General features: G+C 35.8%; 1 protein-coding gene across 1 annotated transcript in view; it reads right to left on the bottom strand.

Moving 5' to 3' along the window:
- The window catches only part of NUP205 (nucleoporin 205kDa), a 54,247-nt gene that overhangs the window by 18,487 nt on the left and 18,434 nt on the right, over positions 1 to 17,326 (bottom strand). Inside the window, 16 exon segments of the mRNA XM_009321337.1 lie at positions 536 to 693; positions 1,424 to 1,498; positions 2,558 to 2,620; positions 2,623 to 2,700; positions 3,747 to 3,861; positions 4,816 to 4,940; positions 7,251 to 7,415; positions 7,911 to 7,992; positions 8,494 to 8,614; positions 9,713 to 9,902; positions 10,192 to 10,329; positions 11,990 to 12,089; positions 12,891 to 13,100; positions 13,694 to 13,744; positions 14,934 to 15,116; positions 16,515 to 16,720. Of these exon segments, the coding sequence (XP_009319612.1) occupies positions 536 to 693; positions 1,424 to 1,498; positions 2,558 to 2,620; positions 2,623 to 2,700; positions 3,747 to 3,861; positions 4,816 to 4,940; positions 7,251 to 7,415; positions 7,911 to 7,992; positions 8,494 to 8,614; positions 9,713 to 9,902; positions 10,192 to 10,329; positions 11,990 to 12,089; positions 12,891 to 13,100; positions 13,694 to 13,744; positions 14,934 to 15,116; positions 16,515 to 16,720 (2,060 nt within the window).

Genomic DNA, 17,326 nt, shown 5'->3' with positions numbered 1-17,326 from the left:
CATCAAGATCACTTTTACGTTACGTTCCACTCCTGCTCTGTCCCTTGTCTCTCAGATCGCAAAGTTTTCAGGACTACTTATCATACACTTGTCAATTACTCATCACAATGTGACACTATCTTAACTATAGCCTCTAAGAACTACTGCAGTACGCAACTATGTTGTGTACACAATTGTGTACCCATATGTAGTACTACATAGTTGTGTATTGGAGACCAATGAAATGCATAAGGTAGATGTCACATCTGCAATATCTCTTGGGTGTTCCAAGATGGGAAAAACATTAAGACAGAAAATATTTCCTGAAAGCGTCTTAAACTGATGCATCTGTCTACTGCAAATGAGAAATCAGTGTGTGCAATGCAGAAGAAATAAACTAATCCAAGTAGTTTGCATAAATTATGCACATATCTGAAACAGCTATACCTTTTATGTGAAAGCAAGTTTCAAAGTATTATTAATACACTGATCATCTGTATTATTATCAACATATAAAATAGCACATGCAACCTGAGAACATAAGACCACTGCGCACCTTGACGTTGCAGACCACTTGTCCACGTGCATTCTTGTGCTCACAATTAGCAATGACTTGCTCAATCTGAACCCGGTCAAAAAAATCCAGTTGTAAAGGCTCTGGAATGTCCTGACTAAAGTCAATTGAATCCAGGATACTTAAGATCTTCCTGCGTACTGGAAATGTAAATCAATTCAAACTGTATTCAGAAATATCAAGGGGAAGACAAAAAAGTTGACAATAGGAGCCTAACTTACCTTTGTAAATCCAAATCTTATGTGTAAAGTTTCAAAAGAAAACACTAAATCTTCAGAAAGTGCTATCAATCTATATAAGGGGCTTAAAAACATTTTCTAGAACCTTAAATTCTTAATTTGTGTTATACTGTATTGTTCTCCTGTTATGTATGCATGTAATCCAATATTTACAAATACAAGATTCTAATTTTTTCTCCTAAATAAAAGCAGGCTGGTTTTCAATGAGAACCATGCAGTCTTTTGTGGAGACTTAGAAACGTTGTAAGGAATCTGAAGTTACTTACTTGGGTTTTACATTCTTTGCCATGAAAATACAAATATGTTCAGCCTTAGCAACAGTCTCACTGTTTTTACTGTTAGCAGTAAATTTATAGACTGCCACCCTCCCATTCTGTCCTTCCATAGATACTTAAACACAGACTTTTCTAACTTCCTTTCCAGTCCAGTATTTTCCACTCACACCAATCATCTACGTCAAGGTTCTAAAATTCATTTTTCCCCCCACACTAAACAAAATTGTTCCATGTACTGCTGCTGTTTAGAAAGTCTATTATTGTCTTTTTCAAAGTGTCCTTTCTAGAAGCAGCCCTCCCCTCATTCAGAATCAGAAAAGCTTTACTGAGAAATAATCAACAGCCATAACGCTTACCTTTGGAAGCAGTATCAAAGTGGAGAAACCCACTGACTGATCGACTTTCATCTTCCATCCCTCCTTCACCATCAGCTGAAGGTAATGAAACATAATAAATAAATTTAAAAAAAAAAGTGAAAAATATCACCTACTTTATTAATAGTGAAAGAGAAAGACTGAGAGAGCACATGCTGACAAACCTTTCACATGAAAGTCTTCTAATACAAATACAGCCTTGACTGTTAATAAAATGAAAACAATACTTAATCTCACAGAAGCTAGCCAGTTATCAAATACAGATTAGACAGTACTAGAAATGCCTAAAAAGACACCCCACCCTCCAGTATGAATAATGCAGGTGGATGAACACTGTAAAATGAGTAGGGTATCTGGCCAGTTTCCCGTACTGAGGTCTCCACAAGGATGAAAAGACAGTGTTCAGACCTACAGAAGTGAGGGAAAACACCATACTGCTGCAGCCCGTTATCATATCTTCCAGTTACTCTGTTTATTTTCTTCATGTAAAGAGTTTTATTGCCACCTGTTTCTATTTCTCTTGATTCGCTTCTACTCTGTTCTGAAACTCTGAAATCTTGCCTTTTTATTTAACACTGCATTTTACGTCACATTTGATGAAATATCATTTTTGTGATGTTATAATGTCAAAAGCCAAACTGACCTGTAGCTACTATCTTCTGTGAGAGAGGATTGAAAATATGTGACAGACAGGCAGAAGTTAAGACTGAGAAAACTTTGCCTAAAACTGTTTACCAAGGAAGACCCTACACCTTCTCTACACAGTAACAACTCTGGATAGCACCACAAAATAAATTATTTTATAATTTTAATTTATTTTTTTTTATATTCCCCTCTCCTACCCCATAAACTATGTTTATTTTTTGTATCAGTGTATACACCGAGATGTTTCAAAAGTTAAGCACAGCAAAGCAGCAATGAACAAAAAGATACCCTGATTTCTTTCACTTTGGAGTCTACAACCACCATCATCTTTCTTCCCATCTCTCCAGTAGCAATTCCAGACCCGGTATCACAAATGAACTGTCATGAGCTTATAGAGAAAAGAATTCAAATAGAGTCTCTCATACTTCCATTTATTCAAGCTTATTTACCCTCACACTAAATTCCTCTTACCTAAGTAGGGTTTCACAGGCATGTCATCAAGCAGCAGATGCAGCAGTCTCTGTGTGTGGGAGGGTTCAGCGATGTTACTCGCATTTCTATAGCTGCAGTCTTCATCAGCCAAGACATTTGGTTCAGTGTTGAAATCTCATGTTCTGGGTGGGGATAAGGAAACAATTATAAAATTGAACATAAATAATATTACTTACTCCAAGGAAAGCATTTTTCATTTAAGAAAGCTTTTAGAGGATGTCATTACTTATTATCTGCTCACCATTTGTTTACGAGACAAAAGGACTGAGAGATCTGACAAAAGCCATTAAAATGAACATGTGGTTATTGTGAAAACGAATCATACACATACACACAATTAAGAGTATACACATACACAAAAAATCTGGATATAACCTGTACTAGCAGTCATTGTTCTGCTGGAGTTATTCTGGAGAATGCAGTGCTTCATGAGCAAATAGGGTCAATTATAATTTCAGTGAAAATGATCAGACATTTACCCAAAATGAACTATAACTTTAATCAAAGTTGGTAAGGCTTGAATGTGGGTCTCCAAGAATCTTCATATTCTATACTCATCTAATATATATTCTTAAGTTATATAAGAATTATCTAAAGTGCTTTACCCATGCTGGATACATGTATTCAAATGCTAAGTTTACTATCATTTAACAAAGGACTAGTGGTCAAGCATCTGATAAAGTAAATAAGGACATTTATTCAGTTTAAGACATCTGAGAAATGTTGGTCTGAAACATTAAAAACACATCTATTAACTTAAAAAGTAATACCATCACCAAATAAAAGTTCTTCATTCAAAGGAAGGGAAGATATAGGTGGGTACAACCACCAGCCTTCTATTCCCTCAGTTCTTCATAGCTTTCTTACTTTTCAAAAATATAATTTTTTTTCTGTAGTATAATCTAACAAAACTACAATGATAATTGAAATATAGATTAGGATTTGCTTCTGGAGACTTTATGCATTCCAAAATTAACATTCTTTTACAAAAGTTCAGCACTAATAATCTGAACTTCCTAAATAGGCAGAGTTCAATCTTTGCAGAATTAAAAGGTTAGCAGAGGCAGCAATTAATTCAGTTTAATAATGCTACCTATGTTTCTTCTAGGGAGTCAAAAGATGCATTGAATTTTAAGCATGCACAATCTTATCTTAGCATAAAAATTACCTTTGATAGAAAATGGCAAATACTGCAGCTGAGTGAATAAGAAATCCTGACTGGTCCTCAGATATCTCATAGTTGGACCTGATGTGTCAGAGCATGCACATAACTGATAGATCACCTAACAATCAAAAACAGTAGATAGCCATTTATGGAATTTATTTTAAAAACAAACCAACCATCAAATCAAAAGATGCATAACACTGTTTTACTGCTCAAACAATATTACCTGTATTTACAGTAAGTTTTCCATCAGCTTACTCCAAAGCTGAACATATTATTTATAACAGACATTGAATTATAACATTAAAGGACTACCAGCATGTGGATGATTCCAACAGCTATTTGCCCACAACATGACAATATATAAGCCTTTCTGTTTGTTCAGCTCACGTAAAAATGAGTGTCTTTTTCAGTTTCCAGGTTCACCAAGACAAGAAACATAATCTTTTTTTTTTTTTTCCCCTCCTTCTACAGTATGGCCTCTTTCACTTTTCATAATGTTTAAAATCCTTTCTAGATGCCACAGATTTTCAACATGATACAGGTGTGTAATCATACGATGATATGATTTAAAGCCAAACATCAGCTACCTTGCACATACACCTAATTCAGCCGTCTTCCGCATCTCACCCCCTCAGACATACACACATACATTCTGTCACTGTTACGGAATAAAGAAGAGGATTTTATTGGCTTATTTGGGATTATTTGTTACCTTACTTGCTGGCAAACTGCAGTTCCAAAATTTAAAAAAAAAAAAATAGCATATGGTCACAACAGATTCAAAGGCTCACCAAAAATATGTAGAACATTAGTTTTATAAGTATATCACAATTCCAGGTTCTGACATGAGTGCAGAATCTTTATTTTCTGTGTTGCTACAAGATAATACTTTTTCACACAGAAAAAGGTAGAATAGGAAGAGCTCAATGTATACAAAAACCTGACAAATACATTTTAAAAATGAAACTATTATCAAAATCATCAACCATCTGTGTTCGCCAACCAAGAAGTAGCTAATTTTATTTAGACCCTACTTTCAGTATATGTCAACAGAAAATATGCTGAATACCTGGTAACAGAGTTCTGCAAGATGAGGAGATTCCTGAACTGCTGTAGGCCCATTCCTTGTTTCGGTACCCTTCTCCAGTATGTTCAAAATAGCATGAAGGCAAGTCCGTGGGCAACCCAAGACACCTTAAAACACAAAAATAATTTCTTAACATTCTTGATCTTATTTGCCTCCATAGCAAATATAGGTTAGTACAAAGAATTACGGAAACTAAATTGTTCAGATACCTTGTGCTGCACTATACTGCTCCACAGACCTGCAGCAAAAATATCTGGCAAAATTTTTTCTCCATTAATTAAAATAAAAGAAGGAACTGTGTTTCAGCAAAAATGTAATGAAAACATTTATAGTTACTCTGTAGGCTTTGGAGATGCTGGTGAAAGAGGATAAATTATGCAATTAAAACTTATTTAAGAACTTTCTCTTCAGTTCTATAAAAAAAAGATTCAGTTGATTCTGTAATATTCTGCATGAATCAAATGAAAATTTGAATTCTTGCTCTTAAACTTTAATTGAATACTCATTTGACAATTTCAAAGAGCAGCTTTAAATTCCTGTCTTTATTTTACAATTACAGCCATTTTATGACTAATGATCCTAAAGGCACCTGACACTGCAACCAAGGGGAACGGGGAGGAGATTTTAATACTGAAGTCAAAATCCTGTCTTTTTGCATTCTTCCTTTAGGCAATTAATTCTTCAATCAACCCAGAGAGATGTCCTGAAGCAGTAAAGGCATCAACAACAGCAGTTCTTACAGGGGAAATCATCTTCTCTGTTTGGACACATATAATTTATGCTTTAGTAGGAAATTATTATCTTGAGGCAAATGGCTTATGGTCATTATTTCTTCACATTATTAATGGGATAATTCAAAGAGGTGTGCAAGGCACTTTCATGGCTTTGAGACAAAGTCCCCTATCACTGACCTAAAGTATGATACCCTGTAAAATTGTGTGGGTGCAGATCAGTTACCTGTATTGAGTAACTATGGAATTTCAAAATATCCAAACAGGGTCTGCAATTGTAAGCTACTTTGCAGATGAAAAAAATCAGTTGGCATCATTTTTTCATCTTTCTGATATATCAAATAACTTCAAGACTTTTTTTTCCCTAAATAAAATTCAGGTCCTATCTACCCTTCATTTAGAACTACGAAGGACTAAAAACTGCTGGGCCACAGTGTCCAATACGAACCTAAAGATAATGAGAAATATTCTTCTCTAAATAACTAAAATCAAATGTTTGTTCAAACACCTTCATGTAAAACATCCTTTAAAACAGCTGAGAAAGAATCTCACACTTCAGATTGGAAGGGACTCCAGGATGTCTCAACTCCAAACTATTGCTCAGTTATGATATCAGACCAGATTGTTCATGGCTTTATACAGCTGGGTCTTGAAAACTTCCAAGCATGAAGAATGCATGACGTCTCTGGCCAACCCACTCCACTGCTTCTCTGTCTTCACCATGAGAAAGTTTCTCCGATATCCAGTTGGAGCCTCTCGTTTCAATCTATGCCCACTGTCTCTCATCTTCCTGCCACACAACTCTGAAGAGCCTGCCTTTATCCTCTCATTAACCTCTTTGTAGGTATTCGAAGACTGCTATTAGGTCCCCCCCAAAGCCTTCTCTTCTCCAGGCTGAAAAAGTCCCATTCCCTCAGCTTCTCCTCATAGGCTGAGTGCTCCAGCCCCCTGACCATCTCTGCTGAACTTGCTCAAGTTTATCAATGTCTGCCTTGTACTGAATACAAGTTAGAAGCTGAGGAGGCAAACAAGACACATACTGACACACTATTTTCCTCACCAATTCAAGAAACATTAGAACTGTTGCTTTAAAGTTCATATTCTCATATGAATATATAAATCTATATTATGAATATATAAATATATTAATATACCTACCAGTAGAAAGAAAACCCACATATTCTAAAAGGTTTTCTTCTACAACGTTAAACAACAAAACTGTTTTTCTTCCCTGTAATTAATTTTAAACAGCAGTTTGAGGAGGGACAGGATAGTAGTCAAGTAGTATAACTAGTTCAAAGTGACAATCTGCTTTATAGATTCCCATGTTGTCATATGTAGGTACTTCTTGGATCATTAAATCAATTTCTTTGTACTGTGGACACAACCACGCAGCATAAAATAGTAAATAAATCAATATTTCACATCTAAATTATCATTTTCCCCCACAACTCTAATTTCAAGTCTGTTCCAAAAATCCAACTTAAACAAAGGATCAAATCCTGAAGCCATTTAAATGCTGCATTTGGATATCAACATATCTTTTAATTTAGCTTTTAAGGATTAGAACAATGCTTGTTGTCGTCTTAAGATTAAGAGGAACTGCTTCTCCCCATGAATTTTCCAATATTCTCAGTGTTAGTAACAGAACCGATTAAATGCCAGATCAACTTTTCCTCTTCATACCTGGATCTTGCAGATTTGTGGTGCTGACAGGTTTCTTTAGTTCATATCCCAAGAGATACAGAGCAAGGCTGGGAGGACTACACTCAAGAGAGGTGATAAGGAGATTCAGAATATGGATCCTTGTTTCATGATGGATTCGTGCCCGCTTCTTTTCAGGCTCCAGCTCTTGATTTAAAAAAAAAACAAAAAAACAAAAAAAACACCAACCGAGGTGAATAATGAAGAAATCCATTTAAGGCTTAAAAAAAAAAACAAAACAAAAAAAAAACGAGGTGAATAATGAAGAAATCGATTTAAGGGAATAATCCTCAGAGCCTTCAAGTTAACTACAAGAACGCTAATGCATCAACTTATATTAGTATAGAGGGATACAAGCCCAAAATTTCAAATTACTATTAATACAGCTCTAAATAATACATCCAGACCAATGTTAAATACTTGTCTTCTGAAAACAGACTCGGTTTGTAGCTGGCTTATCGTACTGTGGACATATCTTAACAAGACATTGGTGCTTTTCATTCTGTTAAAGGTCTAATTCTACAGAAAACAACACAAGAAAAGGGTTTTCTGATTTAAAAGCACTTTCTTCACCTCTTTCATTAATTTCATTCTATGCAAAAGACAACAGCGTAAGCCATTTTTAAGAAGCCTTTTACATACCCTCATCTGGATTAATTAATTCTTCTGCATCTTCATTGTCCAAGCATTCTACAAACCCAGCCATCAGCTTCTGGCTAATACTCTATATTCAACAATGGAGGGATGAAAACAAAGAGGATTTTAAGGGTATTAAAAACAATACCTTTCATAATTCTCTCCATATAAGTTGACAGAAGTTCTAGACAAAACTTATATAACCTAGTTCATAAGCAGGAGTTAAGAGTCGTAGCTGTTCTAAGCATAGGTTAGCAATTAGCCACTGAACAGAAAAAAAAAAAATCTACTGTTGTTACATATGCTAAATTATCCTCACAGGTTGAAGACTATAAAGTCAAGAAAAAGTCTCAGTATCTCAAAGAATATTGCCCTTTTTGCAAACATTCATGATTTTCTTTTTTTCAATTATTGAAGTAGTTGCTTTTCACAATGCCACACTAAAAGACTTTTTAGAGGTAGGTAGATATAAGACAAAATATAGTTTTAATGTACTTGATCTAGAAAACTATCCATTAAAGTAATGTTATGGCGCACCAGTATTTCTCCACCAGTTTCTCTTTCCAGATCCAAAGAAACTGGCACTTACCTGATCATGTGTGAAATCACCAACTAGCTTTATCTGGATGTTGGAATTACAAGAAATGCAGCATAAAATCTTGGCACTTTCAAAAGCCAGTTCAGGATTGCTGTTTCCATGATAAAGATACCTTCAAAAATACAAGATTATTGTAATAAAATTGTTGAGAATTTTACTATTTCAAGATGGCAATGCACAGATGAGAAATTAAACAACATTTAGAACTAAAACATTTACAAATCAAACTACGTGAGAAAATGTTAAAGCTACAAACAAAATTTCACTCTACATGAAGCACTTAACACTCCTCCATCAAAAGGAGGGTAGTAGGCTGAGTAGGGATAATAATCTCTCCTGGAATTTTTACCATTTTTTTATCCAAAATCTACCTCAAACACTGCAGGACAAGTTAAAACAACTGGTCACAGACTCACACGAGAAACGTGGAGAAAACAGCTTCAGATCACGCAGAAATTAGCGTCACTGAAGACCAAAACTAGCTAAAATAAACTACTGCATGTACCCAAAATAGGCAAGATTAAAAAAAATTTAAAAGCACCTTAAAAGGCACGCTTTTTTTTTTAAACTATTTGTCGACTATTGTTATGTGAAAAAAGTAATATAAATTAAAGACACACACACATATATAGAAAGAGTTCAATTTTTTAGTGCATTCCATATCAGAATATCACTGCTTTTTTATGCACTCAATTCTACTGTTCATGAATGTTGGTTTGTCTGTGAAGTTATTATAAAATCAAACAGTAACAGCAGGTGTCAGTGGGAAGTGGAAATCCTAAAGTTCACATCTGAAACGGAGTTGCAGATTACTAGCCTGATACTTTTAATATAGTAACTAATGGACAATACTGTAAAACATTGAAGTAGCCAATAGCAACCAAACGAAGATTTATTCTCCCACTCTGTGACAACCAAAGTCTGGGGCAAACTGAAAATTATATGCAGGGGAACCACTGCACATAAGGCAATCAGGAATAAATCATGAGGGGAAAAAAAATTCCAAAAGAAAAACTATAAATGCAGATCCCAATCTTGCACTAGACAATACACAGATCATACCACCTGTGAAGACACCTCCCCCACCAAAAAAAATTTCAGAGATGCTCTGTGCAAAGAGAAGCATTGGCTAGTAAAACTAATGAAAGGACCAGGATACAAACACTTCCGTGCCTCCAAAACTTCTCCCTTCCTAGTACTTTGCACATACCTAGCAATATTCACCACATGATCTGCCTTTTTAGTGCGAGGATTGATTCCTTGAAGCAGCTGCTCCAGTGGCGTGACAATAAGGGAAAGGTGGCTCTCCCGCAACAGATCCATAAAAAGATTCTCTTTCTGCAGGGTTAAGTTTAGAAGTGCAAGGCAATACTGTACAGCTTTCTCTAAATGCTTCTTCCCTGCAGTGCACAAACAACAAAGAACCATAAGAAAAACAAAGGAGCAGTTAAATAGGCTACATTCATAAACCTCATTCATCAAGCCCTGCACCAAGAAGGAACTTGTCAGTTGTTTACTACTAGGAAAATTGCCCCCAAAATACAATTTTTGCATGCAAGAGAAACAACATCAAGTTGAAGATGTGCAATGTCAGCTTTAAATCCTACTTATAGAATCATAGAATAGTTTGGGTTGGAAGGCTTAGTATGCATTTTAACTTCACATGAAAAATAAATTCTAGGCACATACCAGGAAATGGAGCGTAAGTATCAAGCTGCTTAACCCCTTCTTCTAGCAAACTAAGGGACAGTTCCAGCATTGGGGACTCATTCAATAGATGATACATCAAATTGAATCCAGGTGGTTTATATGCTATTATTTCTTCACCTAAAGAAAGGAGAGGAAAAAAATTTAAATCTAATAGAAAAGACTTCCATTACTCAAGCTAGCCTGAGCTACAAAACATAACAGTCCCTGTTGTTGTAAGCAACATCTATTTAGATGAAACACACTGCACACAGTCTTCAGAGGTTTTCTTTACACATAAGCCACCTAGGTAATTTAAAAAGTTTGTGAAGAGTAGCATGGCAATTACCATTACTTTTCAATATCTAATAGCACAATTTCAACTTTAACCCGTTAGACTTTCCCTAAGTAGATCTGACCTTGCATTCAAATCAATGCTAGGACCTTATACCACATTGGAGCTACATTAAATGGTTTTGCAAGACTGAAAAGTAACTGGAAAAAGTTTACATCCCCCCAAACCTGCATGAAGACCCTGGATGAGGGGAAAAAGCATTTCCAGAAATCAAGACTGAGAAGGTCCACTAAACCCCCCCGATGCTCAGTGTACAGATACTTGCATGTCTGTTGCAACAATGTATGCAAAAATGAAACTACTAGCCTAAAACTCAAAGACCCTCAGAAAACAAAATAAAAGGAAAAGTCAAGATTAATGTTTCTGGTTTATCTAGTATCCTAGTAAACTATGGTGGATAAAAGCAGGAGAGCCGTAAGAGTCTTTCTTAATATGCAAGTGAGAACGAGGGTGCAGTTTCTATTGGCATCAGCTTAAACAACCCCCTTCTCCTTCAATTCGTTCCATGTCTGTGCTGCCCCCTAACACGCCGATAGACATGCTATGGCACTGTGGTGCCACGCACCGCGTCAGTTCAAGAAATGGATCTAGTCAAAAGATCGGTTTTAACCCTTTTCTCCAATACATCATGTAACCCAGAAATAATCATGCAAGCTGAAGGACTAGCTGAGGACAGGAATGAACTAACAGAAATTACTCGAGCCAGTTAAGCTGCCAAGAACTGTTTGTCAAAGTACAGGGCACACACTCCCAGATTGAGGCGAGCTCACTGGAGAGGTATGTCTTAAAGTTGTTGTTCACTTAAGAAGTGGTTCTTATAGCTCTCTACTGCTACAAGCAAATCCACAGGCATCAGGCTGGCATTCAATGTTAAGAAGAAACTTTGTACTAAAAAAAAATTGGCTGCCCAAATAAGGCTTAAATTTCCTATAATGAGGCAACTGCCATCTACTTTGGTCTTTTAAAGAATAGTTGCCCAGAATTAAATTACTTCAGATCATAATTCTACTGCTGTCTACTCTGAATAATTAATATATCAATAATATTAATATTAGAGGATATATCAAATACACTGACACCTTTAAATTAACCCTATGAATAGTGGTGATTTAGATATAGACCAAAAAAATCCCGAGGAACAAGCCCAAAACCAAGGTGTTTTTTAAGTGTCAAATGCTGCTCTTTAATCAAATCAGCAATGCAGGAGACAGAAGTCATCCTCCTAGTAGAGCTGGCAAAGTAGGAAATAGTGTACATGAAGCCCTACTGAATCAACAACATAGCTCCCAACAGTACGTGGACATTTTTTGAACGTCTTCCTATCTTAAAGCCTTGGTCTAGGTTTCCACCAGCTTACTTGCAATATTAAACAAGATCATAAGATAGAGGCAAGAGAGCAAAGCAAGTTACAATTCTGTTTGTCAGTGAACAAATGAACAAGTTAACCTTGTAACTCCACATATTGGTCCACAAAGTCTTCAAGTTGAGGTTCATAGTCCCGCAGCAATTTGTAAAGCACTTCCAGAACCACCTCAGCTACTTCCCACTGTAGATAATCACAAAATGAAGAAAAAGTCTGATAAGATTCACAGAGTAAGACTGATACTGCAGCAACAAGACCACGATGACAAAGAATACAACAGGCAGTGCAGTGATGGATCAGAAGTATGGCATGACTATCTAATTCTGAAATACTATCCAACAACACTTATAATTCATCATGTCAAATAATTTAAAAGGCCAAGCTTTCTTTCTGAAGTAAAATGGAACACTAGAACAGACTTATTGCCTATTTTAGGCTCTATTATACAAGACACATATTAGTATATTGAAACTACAAGCAATAAAGAGTCTTTAATAGGTATACAGCTAGTAACACATCATTAATAGCTTCCAGGATACAATTCAGCATGAGCTTTCATCCAGAAGGATCATAAAGGAAACTCAAATTCCTTGGTTCAGCAAGTCAGAAATATTCTCTGAAGTAACAATGAGGAAAGGACAAATCTGACTTGTAGATTTGGACATGTGATGTTCAGAAGTCATTAGCCATGTAGTAAAGTTGCAGAATCCTGTTTAGCAAATTGAAATTTAGCAGTAATATAAACTTCTTTCATTTTTTAAAAAAGATACTTTATACAGGCTCCTTAGAAGTAGTTCATATATCCTGATGACCCATGAGTTGAAAAATCACCCATTTACAGAATCAAAACACTATGAACTGCTCCAGGTTACCTATGCTGCAGCAAATTTAAACAGCTTCTCAAACAGATCTAAGTCACATCAGTAGTGCCAAAACATTTTAATTACAGCCAAAAAAAAAAATTTTTTTTCAAACAAAAATTACTTTTTCAGCAGCTCTCCTGTAAGCTCTGGTGCGGAATCGGAGAAACACAGCATCCCTGAGGAACTGCAGATAGGGATCAAAGCCTGGTGGGCGGAGACCTGCTCCCAAGTTAGAGGGGAATGAACTCTCCACTAGCGTGCTGATGAGTCGACAGAAGGCACGGGTTAAAGGATATTCCTCACATCGGGACTCAATCTCATTCAGTTCAACCTTCCCAAGAGGACAGTAAAAACAGAAGGAGAAAAATCAAAGATTTTGAGGGAGAAAGAAACATGTGAGAACAAATAATATAAGGGCATCATCTGTGAATTACTTTACAGTGAATTGACTTTGCTGCATTTTTGTCTACGGTACATCACGAACAAAGCAAAAGCAGTGAAGTAACAGTACTGTCATTTCAGTTCAGCAATACACTGTTCATTTCTGAGCTACTAGAAGATATGCCTCAACATTTACATACTTCGCTTTTATTTACCACTTTTATTAGAAGCGAAGTGAGCTGCACTAACAGGTAACAAAAGTGAGGCCAATTTAGGAAAATAGGAAAATCTTAATAAGAAGTGCTCATACGGAATCTGAAGATTTAGATGCTGCTCTGTTACTAGTATGAAGCTGCACTCATAAATGGATAAAATTTCCAGAAATTGCAAGCAGGCCTGAGAAAAAATTAAGAAGCAGTGAAATGGCAGCACCTATTCCAAGGGTTTCCCATGGACACAGCAGCAGATGCAGCCTCTGCAAGTGTTTCCTGAACTCATATACAGATGGTCAGAAAGGCTGCCTACGTACAAAGAAACCCTTACCTCAATACCAATTGCTTGTCTCTGGCCTGGACTTCTCACAGTTTGTAATATCTTCAAAACAGAAAGAGAAATTAAAACAGGCAAGCAATACATTTCACATAATTGAAGTGCATCTCCATCATTTCTATCAGGACTAAAACGTATTCATCACTTTTTAGCTGTAAGAAGAGGTTTCCTAAATCCTCTTAAAAGGTAAAAAGCTAAGATTTTTCTGTCTGAAAGGCTGGATTATATGTTGTACACGTGTATGCTTCTAGCTTTACATCCTCAAAGATCTGCATCACATTTATTTTTAAACGAAACAAAGAACAGAAATATTTCCACATTAATGATTTTTGTCTTATATTGGCTAGAGGAAAGACGTTTCCCTTGTTATCTCTTACAACAGTATATTTTAAGGAATATCATAAATTAGGAAGCAAAGGTGGTGAGCATTTAAAATACTACTATTATAAGATGTCATTATTGTCAGGGTCTTTTTAATAGTAATTAACAAAAAAACAGCAGTTGCAATTCAAATGCCTCAAGTTCTTCCAAAAAAACCCAGCAATTAGTCTGAGCCATAATACACACTATAAAATAAGCCCATCCCATTATGATTTTTGAATTAACAATACCAAGAGCATTTTCATTTGATATTCATGTTCCTTAGGATTCATATTTAAAATTTTTCTCTGAAATCAAGACAGAAGGGAAAAAACACTTTTTTAAAAGGTAGGGCTTTTAATATGTATCTGACATTTGCCATCTAAATGTGAAAGTTGTCAACAATATCCTGTAAATTACAATTAACTTCCTCTGAAAATTAAATGCCTGAAAGTGGAGCTTTTTAGCCAGTCCCTTCTTTCTATGAGCACCACTCACACTGGAAGAATATTACACACCCAAAAAAAAACCCACAAAAAAACCAACCAACCCAAACAGAAAAATACGTAACCTGCAGAACATTAATTACTGATGACATACACTGAGGAAAAAACATATTGAACACAGGACTGTCTGTTAGGAAACCTGTATTTATGTAAAATAAGCACAGCCAATGAGATCTCTGAGGCATAAAACCATACTGTCATTTTCAAAATCGTTTCTAAGTAAGAATTGCATTAACTAAGTGAAAAAAAACTATATTCAACAATGGCAACAAGAAAATTTAGGAGGAAATGCAATACTACTTCAAATACACTGACAATTTCAACAGATTGGGATGCTATAGTTCTAAACACTGAAAATCCTAAGATACCTGTGTATATTCCAGGGATTGCCAGAGCGAAGCAGCTATTTCAGGAGATTTTCCAAAAGCAGTAAGGGTTTCTAATAGCTCCGCTTTCAAAATAGGAGGAATGCTGCACTGCAGAAGTCCCAGAATGACCACTACTGGTGTCCACTGAGGGTGCTCACAAAGAGCCAAGCGAGCATTCTCACTCTATGGAGTTCAACAGAAAACAAAACTGCAGATTGTTTCTTTGAAGATTATTCATGTCTTACAATCTCTAACTCACAGTTCAGTATCAACGACTCTGCTTCATACTTGCAGGTACACAGATATCAGAAGAATGGCAGACCATTCCAAAGCAAACAATTTTAATTAAACAAAAAGCCCAATTTAATGACTCACGAATACTAAAATTGTGCCTAACCATACAGAAAAATTATGTGCATAATATAAGCTTCTTATAACAACCCAGTTTTTTTATTTGGGTTTTTCTGGGGGTTTTTTGGTAGACACACATTCATGCAATTAGTCTTAAATAAGTTTAAGTACTTACACTCTAGACAGCTTCTTCAAGCACTGGTAGAAGGACTTTATCAATATTTCTATTATGAACTTAAATTGCCTTTGGACATTTGCTAGGAACTTATATGAATTTGTTTAAGTCTAAGAGCAGGGCCATCACCAGTGTAAGCTCATTTGAGACTCTCAGATGAACCACTGGACAGGAACAAGCCTCTAGCCTCATCAAATAATAATTCCCTGCATCCTTAGAAGAAATTTACTTCTTCCCAGGTTATGGTTTTATGATGGCAGGAAGTATTAGTTTTAAGAGTTCCTTTTTCCCCACACTTATCCAATGCTGACATGACAGCTCCCATAGGAACACCCCATTATCACCACCACCAAGGATGATTTTTAAAAAGCCTAATTAGTTTCACTGATCTGTCTTGTGGTTGTGTCAGCAAAACCAAGGGTATCTCACTACATCACAGAATTTTTAGGCTGCAGAGTCTAGTGGGTACTGAAGAGCTGAATTCCACGCTATCCAGAATTACGCAGATAATTCCAATACAAAATCTGCACTGCGGTTTTATTCTCTTGGAACCCTCTTCCAGTCAATTCATGGCACATTTTACACTCTTGGTTCAGGGACATTTTAAATCTAACTCTAGAGGCAAGTTTCACAGTTGATCAGTTTCCTTGCCAAATTTCTACCATTTCCTTATAAATTCATCTATTATTTTTGCCTTTTCAGACTCATAATTAAATGCAAAGAACTTTCCTACTCCGTAGTCATTTCTTCTGAATATACCTCACTTCTGAAAGACATCTCCATGACACCAGTGTCAGGAGCGCAAGAAAATCAGTAACACCAGCAACACAGGAAATGGTGTCATCTCTTCCTGCTTCACACAGACTGCGTGTTTAGTCATAACAGTTATTCCTGATGCTTCCCATACTTTTGAAGTTCACTAATCAAATGACAACAACTGCTAGGTAAATTTGCCCTACATACCTTTCTGGTTAAGTGAACTTCACAGCTAAACGATGATGTTTTGCAAGCAAAAAAATATATTAACAAACAAAACCAAATAAAAAGTTACTTACCCAATTTACTATAACAGTGGTCAACTGTAAAAAGGCAATTAATCCATCCTGTTCTTTCTGTGTGATTCCTCGGAGAGGCAGGTGACGATACTGGACACTGTCTGCACTTGGCAAGTCTTTCCTTAAGTGCTCATGATAAAGCATCAAAGAGTGGAAGAAATGCTCCCAGGAGACAGGGCTGCCACCTGCTCCTTGGATGTTTTCCGCTAGAAAAATGACAAACAGGTGACAAGATTTTCTTTCTACTCTTTCACAGGGTGACAAGCAGAGTAGTTAAATTTAAAAGGAAAACTTTCTTATCTAGAGGGAAAAATAAAGTTCAAAGTAAAGCTATTGTTTCCAAAATTAGTGGTTCTGGTTTGGGTTTTTTTGTTGTTGTTGGTTTTTTTTGTTTGTTTTTGTTTTTTAATAGAGACAGTGCTAATATGAAAAGCCAGTACAAATAAGTTTTCTGTTTTATCAATCAAAATGTTTGCAGCATTATTTATATCTTCAAAGTAGGGTTTTTTTTCCAATTTGATCAATGCAAAATTAATGCAACACACAGGACTGACCAGCATCTCTTACTTTCAGAAAGTGCTATTATATTACATGTATCAAAAAAATTCTAACAGAACAAAGTGCTTCTGAAAAAAGTCAGCTCAGGAAAGATAACTATATTTACAAAATAGACAACTTAACTTTAAGACATTACTCATTTTATATTTTACAATAAGCAATATTGATATTCTGCATCTCTTATGGTGTTAAGACACAGCTTTTTTAAAAAATGCATTATTTCCTTATGTGAATTACTTGCTAAGGTGCTCAGA

Source organism: Pygoscelis adeliae, unplaced genomic scaffold (assembly GCF_000699105.1).
Source record: "Pygoscelis adeliae isolate BGI_AS28 unplaced genomic scaffold, ASM69910v1 Scaffold232, whole genome shotgun sequence".
Lineage (NCBI taxonomy): Eukaryota > Metazoa > Chordata > Aves > Sphenisciformes > Spheniscidae > Pygoscelis > Pygoscelis adeliae.
Note: the sequence above shows the minus strand (reverse complement) of the source record. Positions and strands in the feature narration are given on the sequence as shown.